This window comes from Gekko japonicus, unplaced genomic scaffold (assembly GCF_001447785.1).
Source record: "Gekko japonicus isolate JY-2015 unplaced genomic scaffold, Gekko_japonicus_V1.1 scaffold1282, whole genome shotgun sequence".
Taxonomy (NCBI): Eukaryota; Metazoa; Chordata; class Lepidosauria; order Squamata; family Gekkonidae; genus Gekko; species Gekko japonicus.
This window is the reverse complement of record NW_015168687.1, coordinates 373832-396466: the sequence shown is the minus strand read 5'-3', so window position 1 is coordinate 396466 and position 22635 is coordinate 373832. Positions and strand designations below refer to the sequence as shown.

The 22635-nt window shown below is 49.2% G+C and overlaps 2 protein-coding genes across 2 annotated transcripts; one reads left to right on the top strand and one right to left on the bottom strand.

Moving 5' to 3' along the window:
- Positions 1-3731: 3731 nt before the first annotated feature.
- Positions 3732-5234, top strand: KCNE5 (potassium channel, voltage gated subfamily E regulatory beta subunit 5). The gene is made up of 2 exons (XM_015415428.1): positions 3732-4022; positions 5073-5234. Exons 1-2 carry the CDS (start codon positions 3732-3734, stop codon positions 5232-5234), a joined length of 453 nt encoding a protein of 150 aa, XP_015270914.1.
- Positions 5235-12878: 7644 nt separating this feature from the next.
- Positions 12879-21376, bottom strand: NXT2 (nuclear transport factor 2-like export factor 2). The gene is made up of 4 exons (XM_015415430.1): positions 21256-21376; positions 18791-18877; positions 16876-17020; positions 12879-13612 (listed from the first exon to the last, which is right to left on the bottom strand). Exons 1-4 carry the CDS (start codon positions 21268-21270, stop codon positions 13434-13436), a joined length of 426 nt encoding a protein of 141 aa, XP_015270916.1. The 5' UTR covers positions 21271-21376; the 3' UTR covers positions 12879-13433.
- Positions 21377-22635: the final 1259 nt, after the last annotated feature.

The window sequence follows — 22635 nt, the reverse complement described above, 5'->3', positions numbered from 1 at the left end:
GAAACGTGGCTTTTTGCTCCGGAGCAAAATGAAGCGCTATGACCGGACATTCTGGAGGACATTAATTCAAAGGATGGGTAGCTACTGTGTAGCAGTAGAAAAGACTAACCACATATTTTGCTAGTCTTTAAAGGGCTACTGGACTCTTGCTCTTTTCTTTTAATGTATAAGGTCACCCTAAATCGGAAGCGGCGTGATGGCACCGAACACACACAATATTAATGAAACAAATAAAGCAAAATGAGTGGCTGTTTCACAGGAAGTATTTGCATAGAGCCGAAGTAGCTCTCGGTCACGATCCGTGAGTGCAAACAGGCAGCTGTGGAGTGTGTAAACAGCTTAAGAGAAGCCCTGTGAAGCGGCAACATCTTCATAGTTCCACGTTGAGGAGAAACCCTGTTTGGCACTAGCAGGACTCCCCCCCCCCACACACACACAACTGGAGCTGCTGAAGTGAGAAGCCGCAACCACAAGCTCAGAGCTTTGACTGGCTTTAGCAAGCCGCTACGCCGGAAAACACAGGCTTTCTATCCAAGGGTCATGTAGTCCCTCCTAAAACTATTTACCCAGTGAAGCACTTACTGGCAGAGACCCCAGACTGGATGCCAAAGGAAATCTACTTGTACAAGCAAAGTGTTGCCAATGAAACGCAGTACGATGTCTTCATTAAAAAAGGAATTCCTGTTAGGGTTGTCAGGAAATGCCAGCTGATCTCCAGAGAGGCTAAAGCCAAGTTACTGTGAGCAGCTGGTAGATAACAGAAGTACATCTACAGAGCCAGTGTGGTGTAGTGGTTAAGAGCGGTGGACTCTAATCTGGAGGAACCGGGTTTGATTCCCCACTCTTCCTCCACATGAAGCCAGTTGGGTGACCTTGGGTCAGTCACAGCTTTCTCAGCCCCACCTGCCTCACAGGGTGTCTGTTGTGGGGAGAGGAAAGGAAGGTGATTGTAAGTTGCTCTGAGACTCCTTCGGATAGTGGAGGGTGGGGTATAAAAACGGGGGGGGGGGGCGGTTAAACCCCCGGGGGCCCACGGTGGAAAGAGGTGTCAAGTTACCTCTAGCTGCAGGGCTGAATCTGGAACAGGACATATTGGGAACTAGGTTTGCAAACCCTTAATATTGGTCCTAGGAGAGGCACGCACAGCAGGATTCTGTGGCATTCCCAGACAGCAGGAGCGGCCTATCCTATAAGTGGTTAAAGGTGCCCTTCTGCCCTGACAAGTTTTTCAGTTTAACTGAGAATCCTTCCCACAGTCAGGAGACTGGAAAAAGTTGACTAAGAGGTTGGGAAGGGAAAGGAGACTTCCATTCAGGCTAGGAAAAGCGACAATTCTTCTAAAGAGAAAAGACAACCACTTAACCAGTTAAGCGGGGAAATAAGCTCCAAGGAGTAGAGAGATCCCTGGCCGGGGATGGTTAGGAACTGCCTTTAGATAATTAAAGAGCGAGTTGAAACCTCAAGACAAGAACCAGCGTGTCAAGAACAATGTTCCCTCTAAGCTGTGGAGTCTTGTGAGCAAAAATTCTACTTTCTGAGTTACTGGCATTAAAGTTGTGAGCAAGTGATTTGGCTACTGTATAAATTAGTCTGCTCTGCAGCCATCCCTCCTGAGCTAAGACAAAAATGTGTGAGACGGAGGCTAAAAAACAGTGAGCTGGCTCACACTAACTCAGCTTAGAGGGAACACTGGTCAAGAAGAGAAGGGGCTTGGATACTAGAAAGAACATACTAGTCTTCCAAGAACAACAGAGTTAGTGATTTCCCAAGAAAGTTAACTGAGGTGTTTTTTGGGGGGAACACTGGAACAAAAACCACTCAATATACCGATCTAAGGAACTGGGGATATATGACGGAACATTCATAAACCTGAGAATTAAGATCAAAAGTCGGTACATAATGCAAGTTTTACCTCAGAAATTACACCTGACTTTGCTTCTCCCCTGTGTCTAACAAAATATTTGTTATTTGAACGTCTTGGGTGCCATTTAGGTTTAAGTGGACTTCTGATTCTTTCCTCCAGTCCCTGGGCCGAGCCAACAAGCCAGATGGAGGGCAGTGCTTAAAACAGGAAGCCCCATGAAATGGGTAAAGAAACAAAAGGCCGAAGAGAGTCCTTACGGCCCATCCTACAAGTACTGGCCTCTATGGACCTCGGGGAGGTTTAGCTTCATATCCTGGGCCACATGGCTCCCAGACAGCTTTTTTTCTCCAGTCTAACATCAGGGGCACCCCTTACAATACAGGTCCCTCCACTGTAGACCCTCATCAGCTGCAAGAGTGTTCAAAAAGGTTATGGTGGTCCCAGGAGGTGAAACTGGCACACCAGGCGGTACACGTGTACCCTGTTTTTTGACAGTGTTCTTATATGGCAAAAGGAGTTGGCAACGGCTACAAGTTCATAGAAAAAACCAGGGATAGTATGCAAGCTCACCGGCTCCTCAGGGATACCCTGAAGAACCACATGAAGCCCTCAAAGGACCTAGTACAGCTAGGGGCCAAGGCATTCACATTGGCCGCAGGTAAGAACCCAGAGGCTTCTGGACAGGACGATGATGAACCTGTAGGGAGAATGGAGCAGGCCTGAGAATAATCCTGTTCCCTGAGCCTTTTTTGGTCATTCCAAGCCGCTCTGTACACATCGCGGAACTCTAGCGGGCTGATGGAGAGCAGATCTCCCCAGATGTCACATGTGCCAGAGCCGAACTCTTTATATTTCATTCTGAGTGTATCCAAAAGGAAAACTGACTTTTAAAGAGCAAGCCAGGTGGACACAAATGTCGGCTGAAGACTATTGCTCTCGGTCGCTGTGGTCTCTTTTGCAGGCGGACCGTAGTCGACGTGGTTAGACTGTCAGAATGGGAGCTGGGAAACCTATGGTCTGATCCCCCACTCTGCCATGTACGGTCATTGGGTGACCCTGGCCTGGTCACCTACTCTCAGCCAATGTTCCCTCTAAGCCCTGGGGTCTTGTGAGCAAACATTCTACTTTGTGAGCGACTGAGCAAAGTATTCTCAACAAGAACTATAAATCCTCTATATTTTAGTGTATTTCTTTTTCAGAATAGTATATTAGAATACTGAATGCATCTCTGCAGACAGCACTACATTCAGCTCAAAGTGCCCCCCACAGCCCAATACGGCTCAGAGCAGATATTTAAGATTCTGTTAACTTTCCACAATTAGAAAAACACCTTTACCCATTCATCTGCTATTGTGACATATTTATTGCTTTACAACTGTTGGCCTTATAACCGTAACTTGTCATTTAGTTTTACGCTTTGCCGTCATGTTACATGTTAATTTGCTGTGAAATCCCTGTCTATAAAGTTTAGAACCTCCAATGTATTTGCAAAAGCGCGCCTTGCACACCAAAGTTCATCCCTCGAATAAACCTTTGTTGGCCTTAAAGGTGCCTGACTGGACTCTCAATTTGCATCTGAAGAAGTGTTCCTGCACACTAACGCTTACGCCCAGAGCAATGCTCCCTCTAAGCTGTGGAGTCTTGTGAGCAAAAAATCTACTTTGTGAGCTACTGGCATTAAGGTTGTGAGCGAGCGATTTGGCAACTGCATGAATTAGTCTGCTCTGGAGCCCTCCTTCCTGAGCGAAGACAAAAATGTGTGAGCCCGAGGCTCAAGAACTGTGCGCTAGCTCACCCTAGCTCAGCTTAGAGGGAATTTTTTTTCCTGCCAGGCTCTCGGCGCGTGGCCAGGCGGCGGCCCTGGGCGATGAACTGCAGCGAAAGCCGCCGGCTCCAGCGCCTGCTCGGCCTCCTGCAGGAGCTGCGCGGCGGCGGCGGCCCCGCGCCTCCCAACGGCTCCTCCTGGGCGCTGGACCCGACGGGGGGCCCAACAAGCCCTGCCGCCGCCAGGCGCGCCGGGGACGACGCCTACTTGTACATCCTGCTCATCATGATCTTCTACGGCTGCCTGGCCGGGGGGCTCATCGTGGCCTACACGCGCTCCAAGAAGCTGGAGTCCAAGCACGACCCCTACCACCTCTACATCGAGCGTAGAATAGTATATTAGAATACTGAATGCATCTCTGCAGACAGCACTACATTCAGCTCAAAGTGCCCCCCACAGCCCAATACGGCTCAGAGCAGATATTTAAGATTCTGTTAACTTTCCACAATTAGAAAAACACCTTTACCCATTCATCTGCTATTGTGACATATTTATTGCTTTACAACTGTTGGCCTTATAACCGTAACTTGTCATTTAGTTTTACGCTTTGCCGTCATGTTACATGTTAATTTGCTGTGAAATCCCTGTCTATAAAGTTTAGAACCTCCAATGTATTTGCAAAAGCGCGCCTTGCACACCAAAGTTCATCCCTCGAATAAACCTTTGTTGGCCTTAAAGGTGCCTGACTGGACTCTCAATTTGCATCTGAAGAAGTGTTCCTGCACACTAACGCTTACGCCCAGAGCAATGCTCCCTCTAAGCTGTGGAGTCTTGTGAGCAAAAAACTAATATGCTAATGAGTTCCTGCTGTTGGGTGTGGCCTATTATGCTAATGAGTTCCTGCTGGGCTTTTTCTACAAAAAGAACCCTGGCCATATTTATTGCTTTGCAACTGTTGGCCTTATAGCCGTAACTTGTTATTTAGTTTTATGCTTTGCCGTAACTTAAAACATCGTCACGTTACATGTTAATTTGCTGTGAAATCCCTGTCTATAAAGTTTAGAACCTCCAATGTATTTGCAAAAGCGCGCCTTGCACACCAAAGTTCATCCCTCGAATAAACCTTTGTTGGCCTTAAAGGTGCCTGACTGGACTCTCAATTTGCATCTGAAGAAGTGTTCCTGCACACTAACGCTTACGCCCAGAGCAATGCTCCCTCTAAGCTGTGGAGTCTTGTGAGCAAAAAATCTACTTTGTGAGCTACTGGCATTAAGGTTGTGAGCGAGCGATTTGGCAACTGCATGAATTAGTCTGCTCTGGAGCCCTCCTTCCTGAGCGAAGACAAAAATGTGTGAGCCCGAGGCTCAAGAACTGTGCGCTAGCTCACCCTAGCTCAGCTTAGAGGGAACAGTGGCCCAGAGTGAAACTTCGTGGGTCTTCAAGCCGGTGCCCCCGGGCTCCCACTTTGTCTCGCTGCTTCGGACCAAGGCGGCGGCTACGGAATCTCCGCGCGCAGAAGGCGACGAAGCCCCTTCCCTCCCTGCAGGCGGCTCCCCCTGCACGTCCAGCGGCGCTCGGCTCGGCGCCACCCAGCAAGGGGGGTGAGGGGGTGGGACGAGAGGCCGCCCCGCCCCCCCGCGCTGCAGAGAGGCCGGCGGAGGCTGCGCTCCAAACCCTGCCAGGCTCTCGGCGCGTGGCCAGGCGGCGGCCCTGGGCGATGAACTGCAGCGAAAGCCGCCGGCTCCAGCGCCTGCTCGGCCGCCTCCTGCAGGAGCTGCGCGGCGGCGGCCCCGCGCCTCCCAACGGCTCCTCCTGGGCGCTGGACCCGACGGGGGGCCCAACAAGCCCTGCCGCCGCCAGGCGCGCCGGGGACGACGCCTACTTGTACATCCTGCTCATCATGATCTTCTACGGCTGCCTGGCCGGGGGGCTGCAGCAGCAGCAGCCCCGCTCCACCGGACGGATTGCAGCCTTGCCGTTGGACCCGCCGTGGGGGAGACCCGGCGGCCACCTTCCACCCCCGCGCCTTTGGGGCTCCGGAGCCGCCGCCGCCGCGCCTCTCGCCGCCAGATCTGCGTTCCTGCCGGGAGGCCCTTTCGACGTACTTCCCCGTGTCCGGTTCTCTCCGCGTTTTCTTCCCAGTCGGGAAGGGGAGATTTCTTGGAAAAATTGATGACCTTCGGCTGCCGACGCAGGACTCCTTCCAGCCCAACGAAGTTCGTCCCCGGCTGGAGGCCTGGAGGGAGGTGGCCCGCCGGCCCTTGCCCCTGGAGGAGGGCTCGCCGCGCTGCAGCCACCGGAGACAAAGGGGAGAGGGAGCGGCGGCGCACGTGGTGGCCCGACGGTTGCCGGGCCCCCAACCAATGTTCCCTCTAAGCTGCGGAGTCTTGTGAGCAAAAATTCTACTGTGTGAGCTCCTGGCATTCAAGTTGTGAGCAGGTGGTTTGGCTGCTGCATCAATTGGTTTGCTCTGGAGCCCTCCTTCCTGAGCGGAGGCAAAAAGGTGTGAGCCAGAGGCTCAAGAACCGTGAGCTAGCTCACACTAACTCAGCTTAGAGGGAACACTGCCCCCAAACACCCCCCCCCGCCGCTGGGAAAGGATGGTGGTGGGGGGTGTAGGTTTGCCAGATCAAGGTTGGGAGACTCCTGGAGAATTGGGGATGGGGTCCTCAGCTGGGTACAGTGCCACAAAGTCCCCCCCCTCCAGAGCAGCCATTTTCTCCAGGGGGACCTGTAGTCTGGAGGTGAGCTGTAAGGCCAGGGGATCCCCAGGTCCCACCTGGAGGCTGGCATCCCTGGGTGGCTCCCAGGGGAGGCCGGGCCTAAACCCCAAGCTGAAAAACGCCATCCAGGAAAGCAGTCCTGGTGCCCCCTCCCTGAAGTCTGGGCAGATCTGCCTTCCGTCTTGCTGTTGCTTTCCCGGAATAAGCCAAGCAGTGGTCCTTGGGGATCTCCCAACCTGGCTTTTTTCCTCTCCCTGTCACGTCATAGGGTGACCCTGTGGGGTTCTAGAGTAGGAAACAAACCAAAGGGCATCCAGGGCAGTGTTGGCTGCAACGATCAACCCACCAGTTAGCCGATCCCAAGCTGTTTCTGGAGCTGCTGCCTGTCTGGTCCTCACAAGCGTGGTTGAGGAAGGGGAAGATCTGGCTCAAGGCGCTCCCAATCTTGACTTCTGGGCTCAGCCCTCCTCTGCCGCCCTTGGGTTCGTCCCCAGCAGTCTGTACTCGGGAGCTGGGGAAGGCGCTTGGGCTGGCACCGTTTTGCTGGGGAGCCCAGATGCCTTGTGGCAGGCAGCACAACCACTGGATGAACTCCAGTGAGAGCAAAGGAGTCAGGGGCTCTCTCCCCTCCAGGGCCAGTATCCCCAGAACAGTCCTGCTGGAGTCAGTCAAGATGATGGGCAGAAAGGCACCAGCTAGATAGTAGGGGGGAAATGTTTAGGGATGTGGTGAGAGCCAGTATGGTGTCCTGGTTGAGTGCGCGGACTCTAATCTGGGAGAGCCGGGTTTGATTCCCCACTCCTCCACTTGCACCTGGCTGGATGACCTTGGGCAAGCCGTAGTTCTGGCACAGCTGTTCTTGAAAAAGAGCCGTTTCTGTCAGCTCTCTCGGCCCCACCTACCTCACAGGGTGCTTGTTGTGAGGAGGGGAAGGGAAAGGAGTTTGTAAGCCGCTCTGAGACACCTTTGGGTAGTGAAGGGCGAGGTATAAATCCAATCACTTCTTCTCTCTCAGCCCCACCTACATCACAGACAATGTTCCCTCTAAGCTGAGTTAGAGTGAGCTAGCTCACATTTTTTTAGCCTCCGGCTCACAGTTTTTGGCCTTGGCTCAGGAAGGAGGGTTCCAGAGCAAACGGATTTATGCAGCAGCCAAACCACCTGCTCACAACTTTAATGCCGGTAGTTCACAAAGCAGAATTTTTGCTCGCAAGACTCCACGGCTTAGAGGGAACATTGGTCACAGAGTGTCTGTTGTGGGGAGGGGGAGGGAAAGGAGTTTGTAAGCCGCTCTGAGACTCCTTTGGGTAGTGAAGGGCGGGGTATAAATCCAATCTCTTCTCTTCTTCTCCCCCTCCCTGGCAGTCTTCAAGCAGCGGCTGGACAAACACTTGCCAGGGATGCTCGTCTAGGCGGATCCTGCATTGAGCAGGGGGATGGACTAGATGGCCTGTAGGGCCCCTTCCAACTCTTATGATTCTGTTCTGTGACTCCCACGTTCTGTTGGCCAACCAGATGTGTTTTTGGATAGCAAAATGCTATTTATAGAAGACAACCCAAAATGAGTAGATCCGCTAAGAAGCACACCCACCCAGGATCCAACAAGACGCACCACTGGTAGATTTGTGACTGGATCTTTTTGGTGGCCTTTTAAAGGTCAGTTGTGGCGAGGGGGCAGGGGTCCAGTTGGAATGGGGCTTTAGGCTTGCCTCAGTGGCGGCTTTGCCAAAGCATGTGGCCACTTCCTCTGTGCTGTTATTGATGAGTTTTGTTTGAGGCAGGAAGAGAAAAAGTCCCCCGCAGAGAGAAGGGCCAAGAGAGGGTTATTAGTCCTCCATGCTTGAAGAACTCGGAGGTGGGGGGGTGATCTGCAAATGGCGCCATGCCAGGTTTGACCCTCAGATGCTGGAAACACTTGGGTTGTCTAACTGCCACCAAATCCAATTTGTGGAAGGTCCCACCTCAGCACTGTCCACACTTGAGAGAGCCAGTTTGGTATAGTGGTTAAGGGCGTGGACTCCAGTCTGGGAGAACCGGGTTTGATTCCCCACTCCTCCACATGCAGCTGCTGGCGTGACCTTGGGTCAGTTACTAGTTCTTTCAGAGCTGTTCTCTCATGAGCAGTTTTCTCAGAGCTCTCTCAGCCCCACCTACCTCACAGTCGTGTGAGGAGCAGAAGAGAAAGGGATTGTAAACTGCTCTGAGACTCCTTCAGGTAGCAAAGAGTGGGATATAAACCCAGTCTCTTCTCTTCCTCTTGTGCCGGGGAGAGAAAGGGGCCTTCTGTAGTGTAGGCTTGAATGCCATTATTTTAATGGTATCTACAGTATAGGTACCACTTCGGTGGGAAGGTAACAGTGTTCCGTGTGCCTTGGTGTTTAGTCATGCCGGCCACATGACCACGAAAACATCTTCGGACAGTGCTGGCTCTTCGGCTTTGAAACGGAGATGAGCACCGCAACCCTAGAGTCGGATTCGACTGGCTTTCGAGCAAGGGAACCTTTATCTTACAGTATTTATATGACTGAAAGTCTTCCGAAGGGCTCACAGAACAGCAACTAGCAAAATAAACAGTAAATCCAGATTAGTAGCTGTAAAATCTAGCTGTTGTCTTCGAAGATATAAAACGGACATTAAGCACAGACTCTGACAAAATAAAAAGGGAAAGCGTACTGGGGCAAGAGCTGGCAACAGTGAAAGCAGCCGGGAGGACAAACTCTTCAAAGCTGTGATGGATCTAGGTGAGCACAGAGATGCCTCCTTAACTTCTCTGTGGCTATGAGGGTCTGCTAAAAAGACCCACCGCTCATACTGCTACTTCACTAAGTGCACACACCCCTGCCAAAGGTCCACATTTTAAGGACACAAAAAGCTTCTGTCCCTAGTCCCTGTAGCATAGATTTATAATCAGAGTAAATTGCAAATTGGTGACAGACTCACCCAGCGGAGTTTACAGCAGAGACAAGTCTAAACATGTCCTGATTTAAAGTCAAACTGAATACCTATCTAGATAGAGATGTCCGTTTTTTATTTGCTGGTTTTAAACTGTACGTTGGTTTTAAATGGTTTGTAAGCCGCCCTGAGCCGCTTCGGCGGGAGGGCGGGGTAGAAATTTAATAAATAAATAAAGATAAACAAGAAAAATTCAGTAACGGAAACAGTATGATCCAGGCTGGTCACTCTGCTGCCTCTAAGAACAAGATCACTTTTTTTGCATCCACCTCTTTGCATGCAGACATTTAGCAGCCCAAATTGTTATGGGCTACTCCTAATCTTCCCTTTTAAGAGAGAGGGGGGCCTAGGTCTGTCTGGAAGACCTCAGCTGGGCCAAACCGCACACATTGACCTGGGAGTCCAGTATGTTTATTTAGGGGGTCCCTTCCAGGACTGGGCATCCTTGATGGGACGGAGACAAGAAAGTAAGAGCACAACGCTCAGGCTGGTGGAATCGTGACAAAAGTGTCAGTTACCAAATTTACAGTTCTTGGGGGATGTCTTTTGCGAGTGCTTCTGGATTTCTTGTGTATGGAACTGCGGATATAACGCTTTGGGTACTTTTGGCCCCATCAAAGGCCTGATTTGATTAGCAAACTGGGAGAGCCGCTAGGGTTAGAACGCATGCCCTTCCCTCCTTTTGGTGGTTCGGTGGTTTTAACGGAGCTTCATCGTGTGAGGCACTGCAGGTGCCTGTAGGATAAAAGCAGAGCATAAAATGAAGGAACACACCCCTGTGTCTTGCGTGGCTTCTTTCCCACACAGAGATTCTGGGCTCAGTTCGGACACCAGGAGCACATTTCATCGTGTTTGCGACAGGCACGCACCTGGTTAGTCGGTAGGCTTCCTGTTCCTCCTTCATGTAAAGAGGAGCAACTGGGACGAAGTTCTAGGGGCACAGGGCACACGGCACGCCAGGTTGCTGGGAGGGTGGCCAGCGGAGGAGTCTGAGGGTGCCTGGGAGTTGTCAGTAGTAGCCCTGCATGGCCCCGTCAAAGGCCTGATTTGATTAGCAAACTGGGAGAGCCGCTAGGGTTAGAACGCATGCCCTTCCCTCCTTTTGGTGGTTCGATGGTTTTAACGGAGCTTCATCGTGTTTGTCTATGTGAGGCACTGCAGGTGCCTGTAGGATAAAAGCAGAGCATAAAATGAAGGAACACACCCCTGTGTCTTGCGTGGCTTCTTTCCCACACAGAGATTCTGGGCTCAGTTCGGACACCAGGAGCACATTTCATCGTGTTTGCGACAGGCACGCACCTGGTTAGTCGGTAGGCTTCCTGTTCCTCCTTCCTTCACGTAAAGAGGAGCAACTGGGACGAAGTTCCAGGGGCACACGGCACGCCAGGTTGCCGGGAGGGTGGCCAGCGGAGGGGTCTGAGGGTGCCTGGGAGTTGACAGTAGTAGCCCTGCACGGAAGTCTCCAACTAGGATTCTTAACCATAATTGGAAAGAACTAGGAAAGAAATGATAGTCAGTTGGCAGAGGCAGCTGCATGACAGCTAACGGGAAAGAGACGGAATCCAGGGCACTCCGTTCGCCTCCTCCTGGGCTGCCTAGCAGCCGCTGATGCTTCTGCCTGATATGAACCAGTTAATGGCAGCACTTTGGGAAACGGCACGATCAGCACCCAGTGGGAACAAAAGGTTGCCAGGCTGTGTTTGGAGGGAACACGGGCCTGTCTGAACCAGCCAAACAATTACCTTGAGTACCGGGCACGAAAACAAGGTCTGGAATGAACATGGGCATGCAGGTGTGAGCGACAGGCAGCCAGCTCATGTGACCAACAGACTCCTGAGGCAGCAGTAGATGTTCTAGATGGGCATGCCTTCCACCAACACACAAAACGTCTTTATTGCGCAAGGTCTTCCCAGTTCCTATACACGCGCTAACAGCAATGTGGGTTGAAATGCGGTCCTCAGCTTGGTGTGTGGTTGAGAGGGAGTACAGCCACCTGAGAAGATTCCATCCTCCGGTGAAGCAGGGGGGCTGTGGCTCAGTGGTAGAACATCTGCTTGGCATGCAGAAGGTCCCAGGGTCAATCCCCGGCGCCTCCAGTTAAAAGATCTAGCAGTAGATGCTGTGAAAGATCCCTGCTGGAGACCTTGGAGAGCAGCTTCCAGTCTGAGTAGACAACGCTGACTTTGATGGACCAAGGGGTCTGATTCAGTATAAGGCAGTTTCAGTGCCAGGCAGTGTTATGAACTCCGTAAGACGTGGGGCCATTCATCAGAAAAGGCTACCCAGTTAATACGAGAGTGATATCACGGCTCTGCCAAGAGAGGGGTCGCTACTTCATTTGTCACCCCTCCCCCATCTTCAGCTGTTTACGTGATGGGATGATCCGAGTCGCAAAATCGCTTGGTCCCCCCTGGCCCTAGGGACGCTAAGTTAACATCGACAAGAACTAGGGCGTTTTCCCCAGCTGCACCAGTACAATGGAATCAGCTCCCAAATGAAATTCGAGCTCTGCGGGATCTTCAACAATTCCGTAGAGCGGTAAAGACCGAGCTGTTCCGGCAAGCGTTTTAATAGCTCAGACCACATTGACTGTTCTAGCACTTCATAACAGATGGCCGCCACGTCTTAATTTTAATTTTTAATAAGCTGTATTTGGATAATTTATTGATTGTATTGTTTTAGACTTGATATCAATTGTTATACTGGTTTTTAAACAAATGTAAGCCGCCCTGAGCCACCTAGGCGGGAGGGTGGGGTAAAAGTCTAATAAATAAATGATAAAACTGCACCCCATGAGCCTGGCAACAGCCCCCTTGGGATCCTGCTGGCGTAAGAATTCTGCCTTTCTACCCTTCACTGTTTCTTCCACTGCTGCTCTGAAGGTAGACTGGAGAGAGACCTAAGCAGTCTGCAGCACAGAGCTTTTGGGCAGACTGAACATCGCTTATTTCAAAACTGTTTTCTTCCTCCCATGTTTCCCGCTCTTGGAGGAAACTAAACATCCCCCCCCCCCATAAAAAAAAAATGGGATGGAGAGTTTCATGACCGAGAGCAGCCAATGGGAAGGAGGGGGAAATAGAGTGGGGGAGTGTCTTATTCTCCCCCTATCCAAAGTGTCTCTCCTGAGAAAACGGGGAGATGTGAAGTTCCGTTGCAGCTGAGTTAGCAGCAGGAAGCAGGCAGCCCAATGGCGCCTCCTGCGCCACTGTCACATCTCTCGAGTTTTCAGCCCTTTCAGAGCAGTGGGAAGAACGGATTACACGAAGATGAGCCAATCCCACAACGTTTCCAACAAAGCTTCAGAGGACAGCTTCCCCGAGGTCTGTTTCATTTTCTTCTCACAAAGCAGAAAAGAAAAGCTGTCCAAGAACGTCTCCATCTGGAATAAAGTCAGCCAAGCCCTGCCAAGTCATGTCAGGTTGCAGCCAGAAAGAGCTGCTTCCTCGGCATGGAAGATAAACAATAGCCCGTCAGCGTGCAGCTGTACATACCAAGACGCTCGGGGATAACTGTGCCGGCCCCTTCAGAGTCCTCTCACCGTGGTTAGAAATACATGCTTGCTCTCCACCTGTCCTGCCCCGATGAATTTACTTCGCTCGTCTTGAGGAAGCAGGCGTTCGGCTTCTAAGGCAAACTGGAGACCCTCGGCTAGGAAACACACACACACCTTTTCTGCCACAGCACTAGACATTTTTTTTTTAATTTCTCACAAATACATACACGTTGAGAGTGACGATGCTTAGCAGGGGAGTGGAGTTTGTGCAAAAAACTTGTAGAAGAGGCGGTGTCCAACTCGTGCAGAATACACAACTGCGAGAGACACGTCTGCCGCACCTAAAGAGGATTTTCTGGAATGACTGCCATGGACCCCAAACAGCAATACAAACCCCCCTGGGGGAAAGTTTCTCCCGCAGCACAGCTTAACAGTATCTTGAAGGCACAGAAGTGCTCCCGGCTTTAAACCTGGTTTAAAGTAACGTTATTTTATTCTGTCGCAAAATCAGTAATTCCTGACAACTTCCGAAAGAGCAGAGGGGGGGAGGAGGGGGGGGAGAAACATCCTGTATCCAGTCTTTGACCAATCCAAAAGCGGGGGCCTGTTGTCCACAGCGCCCACTTCACACACCCACTAACTCGGCCAGTCTTGAAAGCGGAAGCAGTCGCTCGCAATCTTCCACACTGTATTGTTGTTTGTGGTTTGGGCTGTGAGCAAGAAGTTCTGGTTGAAGTACCGCTGCTTGCTGCCATCAAACTTCACGAGCCCGCAGGTCACAACAAGGATGGTTGTCTGGTTCAGGGTTGCTTGCTCTTCAAAGATGGGGGGGTGGGGGAGACAATTTTGTATATATATAAAACAGATAATGCATTCCAGAAAATTTAAAAACTAATATAATTTTTTAAAAAATATAACATAAAACGCTTCCAAATAAAATGCATCCGAGACTAGCATAAAAGTTACAACTAACCGCTAAACAATTTCCGTGACCTAAGTATCACCTTACAAAACATGGCTACTTGATGAGTAATCTCGAAGTGTTTGTCAATTAAAAGAAATTCAAGTTTAGTTTTTTCTGGCAGACCCGAGTTTTTTTCCTATCAGTCGGGTGATAATCTCTCTATGTGCCACCTCATAGTGTGGGCATTTAAAGAACATATGTTCTAAAGTCTTTATCTCCCTGAGTGGGCAGGTGCAAAGCCTTTCCGCATAAGGAATGTTCTTATATTTCCCATCAAGAAGTGTGCTATTCCTCTCCACCATAAAGGATAACAGGAGCAGACCACTAAGTCTTGCTTAAACTGAGAGCCAGTTTGGTGTAGTGGTGAAGTGTGCGGACTCTAATCTGGGAGAACCGGGTTTGATTCCCCACTCCTCCACTTGCACCTGCTGATGTGACCTTGGGTCAGTCACAAGCTCTGGCACAGCTGTCCTTGAAAAAGAGCAGCTTGTGTCAGAGTTCTCTCAGCCCCACCCACCTCACAGGGCGTCTGTTGTGGGGAGGGGGAGGGAAAGGAGTTTGTAAGCCACTCTGAGACTCCAAGTGAAGGGCGGGGTATAAATCCAATCTCTTCTTCTCTTCTTCTTAAATGCAGAAGTGGGTGGTGGGTAGAGCACCGGACTAAGGAGGGCTAGGCTCAAATCCCCCATTCTGACATGAAACTCGCTGGATGAACTTCAACCAGTTAGCCTAACCTACCCCACAGGGTTGCTGTGAGGGTAAAGTGGAACAGAGAACCATGCATGCCGCCTTGGAGGAGGGGCAGGATTAAAAATAATAATAATGCTTGGTGATCCGAGTTCAGCCACTCAATGTCTGATGAGGTCACACACTCAGCATGACCTACCTCACAGGGCTGTTGTGAGGCTAAAATGGAGAGGAGAACAAGGTAAGCTGCTTCAGGGCCCCACTGCGGAGAAATGTGGGGTCTGAATGAAGCAAATACCCAAATGTAGGAAAGACGTTCTTCTGGGTCCCAATGGGATCTACACCAATGCCTCCGGAACCACTCTCCCATGACCCAGTGGAACAATCCAAAGCCACTCCTTGTCATACTTACTTACTTCATTTATTCCCCGTCTTTCTCCCCAGCGGGGACCCAAAGTGGCTTAAATTCGTCTCCTCTCCTTCATTTTATCCTCCCCACAACATCGTGAGGTAGTGTAGGCTGAGAGTGTGTGTGACTGGCCCAAAGTCACTCCAGCAAGCTTGCATGGCAGTGGGGACTCAGACCTGGGTCTCAAATGTACTGAATACCTTCCCCACCCAAGTTAAACCAAGGCTGCCACCCACAGGTTAACTTAAATCCATTATTAAAGCGTCTGGGGTATTGTCTGCACCAGCATCCCTCTGCTGCAGCTCTTGACCTTTTAGAGAAGGCAGCACAGAAACTAGTCTCTCGTGGGGCACGGCCACCCCCCCCCATAGACGGAAAGCCTGAACACCAGGTCGTGACGTCGTCAAAGGTAGTCATAACAGTCCCTGAACTCTGCAGTTGCCAGCTACTTTCACAAGTGTTTTAACTTGCAGTTTCTCGCGTACTCAACAAGATATTCTCTTGATTCTTTCACTGCAGTATTCCAGATTCTTCACACTCTTTACTCTGTTCAGAATGCCCTGATTGTCTGTTTATTCCACTTTTTTTGGGCTGACAAGTGCCAGCAACCAAACTTTCTGTCAGCTCTCTAACTCTGCTATATTCAACAAAACATTTAAAGGAACACAACCAATTAACTGAAATCATTACACAGGGTGTGATTCACACTTAACAGCAGCCCTCAGGTTAGCCCCACATAACCACACAGGGAATGTTATGACTACCCTCGTCGCCATTACTGTGACGTCACAACCTGGTGTTCAGGCTTTCCATCTATAGGGGGTGGTGGCACGGCTCGCATTGCCTCTCCAGTATACTCAGGGAGAGGAGGAGCCACCTTCTTGTCTAGTAAGGCCAAGGCACTTTGGCGGAGGGGAGTCCCCCACTTTACTTTTCTAAACTCTCTGAAGGGCATTTATGAGGCAAGAGGGCACACTGCGTCTTCCTTGTTATAAACATATATAAATACTCTTCCATGCAAAAATCTCCAGAGCTGCTCACAAAGTTTAAAAATTCCTAATCCAGCAAAATGTAAGGCAGCCGATAATGCTGATAATAGCAACAACAGAGCAGACAAGAAGGGAAAGACTCCCAGTGTATAATTAGCAAAAAGGGAGAGTAGGATGCCGAGACAAACTGTCACAAACTATAATAAAATACTTATATTTATCGTCTATTAGTGTCACCCCTTACATCTATAAACATACATAAATGTAACATCCAAATGCCGGCGCTAACAGCTCAGACACACAAAATAGTACACACGGGCACTCAACGAAATTTAAAGCAGCAAGGTGCTGGGGTTTTTTCTGTGCTCACAGGCACACAATAATTTATACAGATTATATTATACCATTGAAGATTTTATTGTGCATGTGCAGTCACCATGAGAAGTTATCCATGGCCGACTCCACAAATTTTCAGCGACTGCACGGCATACAAGGTAGAAATCTTTTTTATCTCTTGAAGAATTCCTCAAAAAACTTTTTTCAATAGTTATATATTACTTATATTTATTTATTTCTCCTGCCTTTTGTACATTTTCAGAAAGCAACAACTGGCTTCAATTTTTCTATGTATTTGCTTCTGGATGTGTGTGTTTTTATCATAGTATTAGTGACCACTGAGGAAGGCCCTAGAGGCTGAAACGGGTATGGTCCTATTGGTAATTTGTTATAGTCATTAACTATGTATGCGAAATCATCAACTCTGTATGCAAAATGACTAAAGCTTATTTCAACTTATGCTGACATCCTATAAAGTCTGACCCTCAGACTGCTTTTTTTTGATCTGCTGTGTACACCATAAAAATAGATTTTTGATAATATTTATTTTTAGGTTAGCTTGACCCTTCAAACAAGGCTTGCACTTCACACCATGAGAGAAGGCTTAAAACCCACAGTTCCACTGCTTTATTTGCTATCAAGCCAGCCTCTCTAATTTGTGGTCTGTGATACTGGATTGATAAGGTCTCTTACCATGAACAGGTTGGCAGTCAAACAAGGTCACCTGAAATTCACTGGATGGCAGCATTTCAAAAAAGTCAGCCAGAGCTTCCTGTCCAGAGACTGCATTCCCATTCCAGACTAATGTTGCTTTGTCCATGTAGAGTCTAGTCAAGACCTGAGACACAAGAGGCAGAGCACGAAACACATCAGTCAAAGAGCCAGTTTGGTGTAGTGGTTAAGAGCGCGGACTCCAACCTGGGAGAACCGGGTTTGATTCCCCACTCCTCCAAGTGCCCCTGCTGTATGACCTTGGGCAAGCCATCGTTTTGGCACAGCTGTCCTTGAAAAAGAGCAGTTTGTGTCAGAGCTCTCTCAGCCCCACCGACCTCACAGGGTGTCTGTTGTGGGGAGGGGAAGGAGTTTGTAAGCTGCTCTGAGACTCCTTCGGGTAGTGAAGGGTGGGGTATAAATCCAGTCTCTTCTCTTTGCATTTAAGAGGTACACGAGAGGGGGCCTTTTTAGTGGAAGCCCCACAACTGTGGGTCAACCTCCCCAGGGAGATCCACTTAGCCCCCCCCCCTCACTTTCAGTTGTGAGAAGGCAGCTGAAGGCTGTCTTATTTAAGACTGTGTTTGATTAAATTACTAGGAATCCTAAACTCTGATTTTAAATTTTATGTGTTTTATGTTATGTATTCTAACCGCACCCTAAGCCCCACTGAATTCTAGAAGGAAAAAAAGGCGGCTATTAAACGTTTTAAATAAATAAAGTGCAGGCAGGCTTTTCCCCTGATTGCTTTAGAGCAGACACAGGTGACCATTCTGGCTGCAGAACAGAAAAATCTGCTGGGTCTCTATGCTGGTGGTGGGCTGGCAAACAAACTGGGGGTGGGAGACCTTTATTCCGCTAGATACACCAGGGGGCAGCTCATTCCCCAGCAGCAGCAGCAGCAGTGTCTCACCTGCTGATGGCTGCCTGGGTCTGGAAAGGGAGGACAGGCCTAAGCCAAGTCCATCACCTTCTCCCGGGCTACCAGCCCCAGGAACCCTGCCAGTGGTTCAGGGATTGACTCAACTGGCTGGGCACAGAACCGTTCTTATACTTTTCTCCCTTTCTCACAATACAAGAACTCGTGGGCACTCCATGAAATTAATGAGCAGTAGGCTTAGAACAGATCAAAGAAAGTACTTCTTCACCCAAAGAGTAATTAACACGTGGAATTCACTGCCGCAGGAAGTGGCAACGGCTACAAGCATCCACAGCTTCAAGAGGGGACTGGATAAACATACAGAGCAGAGGTCCATCAGTGGCTATTAGCCACAAGGTACAGATGGAATACTCTGTCTGGGGCAGTGCAATAAAGGTGCCGCTGGACTCAAACTTCGTTCTGTTGCTTCATACCAACACGGCTATCCACCGGAATCTAGGAACAACCCATGTTACACTGCCTGATCTGTAGATCAGCTCAAGATGCCGACTGTTTCATGGCTGCTTATTGCATTTCCTCCCTGACACATCTAGCAGGATGTACATTTTGTCCAAAAATGCAATCCTACTCAGGCTTACTCCAGTCTACTGATCTTAAAGGGCTTACACTGGAGTATTAATGCTTTTTATTGCTTTTACCTTGTTTTATATGGGCTTTGCCCCTTATAAGCCGCCCTGAGCTCGCTTTGCGGGGAGGGCGGGGTAAAAATCCCAATGAATAAATAAAATTAATTAATAATAATAAATAAATAATTCTAAATAGGACTGCATTGTTAAAGATAGGGAAAAAATGACTACTTTTTGTGTGTTTGCCACTATGCAAAATGACCCTAAACTATATCAGCACGGCCTAAAAAGAAAAAGAAGCCAGCTAACAAGCTTAGACAGGTACTTTGAGGAAAGCAGTGAATGCTGCTGCTCACGTGTTCGCTAGACACAAGAGCTATTGGGAACATACCCGTCGCCTTTTATCCATGGTTTCATAGTAAATGTTTGCAAATTCTTCAGCAGCTTTGCAAGCTTGATCCACGTACGTTTTGAAGTCCTAAACAAGCAAAACACACAGCTAAGTGACACGGGATTATTGCCATGCCGATGATAAATCAAATAAAGCTGCTGTAAATTAAAAGAAACATGAGGAAGCCTTCGTTAGACCACACACCTGTACAATCAAAATACACAACCCCCCCAAAATGACTTCTCATATTTATCAGTGTTTAATATAGCTTTTCCTTGTTTATTTAAAAATCCATTTTACTTTTAAAAGCAATTTAAGCATGTCAAATTGTATTAATAATAATACAACATGATTATTGAAATACTTTTGCTCATACGTTGCCTTCAGCATTCTTACAGATAAATGATGTAATAAACCAAGCAAAGAAAAATTAACTTTCAAAAATAAAATAAAAGATTAATCATCATTTTGTGACCCCCTTATCAGCTTTGTTCCTGATTTTATTGAACTGAAGCTTGAAGCTGCCCGTAACTGTATGAACCAAATAAGTTTATGACCTTTATTTATTTATTTATTTCATTTGACTTGATACCTTGAGTAACAGGACTGGGGCAGGGGGGTTCCTTTCACAGCATGATCCTTCTGTTTCGCTTACGATTTTTGTGCAGAATTTTAGCAATGGTAACGACAGCCCATTGAGAATATAATCACAGGAAAGGCTGGCTTTAAATGTTATAAGCAAGACCGTACACCCTGCCCTTGAAAAAGCTATCTGAGATTCCTTCGCTTGAGTTCTTCTTTGTTATCGTCTTACTGAGCACTTTCCCTAATCACATGCCTTTAACGTACACAGCTCAGTAAACTACACAGCAGAGTACGGATTTAATCCCAGGTCTCCTCAGTCTTAGCTCAATATCTATTCCTTCATTTACTTTACTTACAGTATGTCTTCTTCAGGGAGACTCAAGGTGGGCTACAACTACCACACTGTTACATAATGCACCCTCCAACCATGCTCAGGGACTAGGCATGTCACTTGCTAATTTCACAGGGATTATTACTGTGATAAGTGCGCTAAACTAAATAATACAGTACTGCAAAAACCAGAAAATATATGCTGTTTAAATAAGTTAGATATGCTTTTTTTACAAGGTTGGAATACAAAAATACAGTCAGTTTCAAATAAACAGAAGTGGTTTTTAACAAAGCAAATGATAACGACTCCGGAATGTCCTGTGTTGTTTCCATGTTCCTTCTTCTGAACAAGATTCTATCTACAAATAAACATTTACAACAAGATTTTTCTTCAAGGATACTCCAATCCAAATAGCCTAATTAATGTCTAATCTATAAGAGTAGAAATGAAGCCTGCTGCTCACATATTTTTCTTCAGAGGTCTAAAAAGAATAAATTGGCAAACCTATGAAGAAAAAAATATGTGAGCATCAGGCTTCCTTTATACTCTTATAGATGAGACAAAAAACTGGAAATTATCTGTATGTAAGATTTTTTTACTGTCTTCTACTGATTTTTACAGTACTGTATTATTTAGTTTAGCGCACTTATCACAGTAATAATCCTTGTGTAGTGTAATATCCATATACTGTGTACCATACTCTGTTTGCTTAAATTGCCAACTTCAGGGAGTCACTCGCCTGCCACTGGGCCCTCCCATCCACCTTTGCTTCTGGGGCAGAGAGAACAGTGGGGAGCAGAAATGACAAGTGCACAATATATCAATGTCATATCCAGGTGAAACCACAGCATCCCAGAATGTCATCGACACACAACATTGTTTATTTAACGCATTTATATCCAGCCTTTCTCCCCAAAGCAGCTTACATCTCTTTTCCTCCATTTAACCTCACGACTACCCTGTAAGGTAGGTTACGCTAAGAAAATATGCTCTGTCTTCTTGGTGCTGGGGGTGGGGGGTCAACAGTGGGAGGGCTTCTAATGTCCTGGTCCCACTGCTGGACCTCCTGATGGCACTGGTATTTCTGGCCACTGTGCGACAGAGTGTTGGACTGGATGGGTCGCTGGCCTGATCCAACATTGGCTTCTCTTATGTTCTTATGTTTGGGGCAAGGGATGCTCTGTCTTCTTGGTGCTTGGGGGGGGCCAACAGTGGGAGGGCTTCTAGCATCCTGGCCCCACTGGTGGACCTCCTGGTGGCACCTGGTATTTCTGGCCACTGTGTGACACAGAGTGTTGGACTAGATGGGCCCTTGGCCTGATCCAACATTGGCGTCTCTTATGTTCCCTTATGTTCTTATGGATCGACCTGCCCCAAATGCTGTCAGTTTTTAAGGTGCTCCTGGACCCTGGGCCGAGGGAGAGAGGCCCACGGGTCAGCTCCGCGGCCCTCCACACGTCGGTCTCCCGGAAAATAGGCCAAGGCCTCCGCTGGGAAAGGGCGCGGGTGCTAGAGAGGGCCCTCCCCTCGGCCGCCTCCCCACACTCACCACAGCGGCGGCCATGGCGGCGTCTCTCGGGCCGGCCGGAAGCACCGCGACTCCGGCCACACAACGAGCGCGGCGAGGAGGCGGCCCTGCAGAAGAGGCCGCGGTGAGAGGAACCGGAAGCCCCTCCTCCTTTCTTCCTCCCTCCGGTCCCGCCCTTCGTGTGGTGCGACTCCGAACTATGTCCGAGGGGCGGCGCGGAGGCGCGGCCGACCGTTCCGTCCGACGGCAGGTTCCGACCCCGCCGCGGGGGTGGAGGGAAGGGAGTCAAGGCGGAAAGAGTGCGGAGAGCCCGCGGGTCAGCCCGGCTGAACATGGAACTGATTTATTTTTCCTTCTCCTCCTGAGGGTAAAAAAAAAATGTAGGCGGGGAGGGCTCACCATAGAGTTGGAGCGGCCTAGAGCGCTGCGCCGGATGCCTCACTTCCGGTAGGCGCTGGTGGCCGAGGGGGTCGTGTGGATTCCTCGCCTTCACCGAAAGTGGACGCGGCCTCCTCAGTCCCAGCGCACGACGGCGGAAGAAATCACGCGATGGCCGTTTTGGCCGGTGGTTGCATGGGGGTTGCCATGCCAGCTCAGGGCTGGGAAATACCTGGACGTGTGGGGGATGGGGGGCAGTGTTTCCTCTAAGCTGTGGAGTCCTGTGAGCAAAAATTCTACTTTGTGAGCTCCTGGCATTAAAGTTGTGAGCAGGTGATTTGGCTGCTGCATAAATTCGTTTGCTCTGGGGCCCCATCCTTCCTGAGCTAAAGCAAAAATGTACGAGCTGGAGGCTAAAAAACTGTGAGCTAGCTCACACTAACTCAGCTTAGAGGGAACACTGTTGGGGGTGGAACCTGGGGAAGGGAGCTCAGCCGGTTATAGACTCCAGCCTCAAAAGCTTCCACTTCCTTCAGGGGAACATCTCGGTAGTCTGGCGTTCAGTTGTCATTTTGAGAGATTCCCGGGTGCCACCTGGAGGTGTGCAACCGTATCGTTGCATCGTTTGTTTATTTCGATCAAGACGGGGAGTCGTGTTAGTCTGCCTCCGCTGCAGTGTTCCCTCTAAGCTGAGCTAGTGTGAGCCGGCTCACAGTTTTTTAGCCTCCAGCTCACACATTTTCGCCTTAGCTCGGGAAGGACGGCTCCAGAGCAAAGTAATTTAATGCAGTCGCCTAATCGCTCGCTCACGACTTTAATGCCAGTAGCTCGCAAAGTAGAACTTTTGCTCACAAGACTCCGCAGCTTAGAGGGAACATTGCCCTGGACTTCCTTGGTGGTCACCTGACCTGTCTAAGTACCACCCAGGACTGACCCTGCTTAGCGTCTGAGATCTGATGAGATCAGGCTAGCCTGGGCCGTCCAGGCCAGGGTAACAGTGATAATGCTGGGGGTTATTTAAGC

Excerpts from the sequence above, each read along its gene's own strand:
- NXT2 (XM_015415430.1), bottom strand. Across the intron at positions 17,021-18,790 it reads CCATGGATAAAAGGCGACGG|GTCTTGACTAGACTCTACAT; the intron begins GTATGTTCCCAA and ends CTTGTGTCTCAG. Across the intron at positions 13,613-16,875 it reads TGACTGCCAACCTGTTCATG|AGCAAGCAACCCTGAACCAG; the intron begins GTAAGAGACCTT and ends CCATCTTTGAAG.
- KCNE5 (XM_015415428.1), top strand. The coding sequence starts at position 3,732 with ATGAACTGCAGCGAAAGCCGCCGGCTCCAGCGCCTGCTCGGCCTCCTG. Across the intron at positions 4,023-5,072 it reads TCTACATCGAGCGTAGAATA|CCGGTGCCCCCGGGCTCCCA; the intron begins GTATATTAGAAT and ends TGGGTCTTCAAG.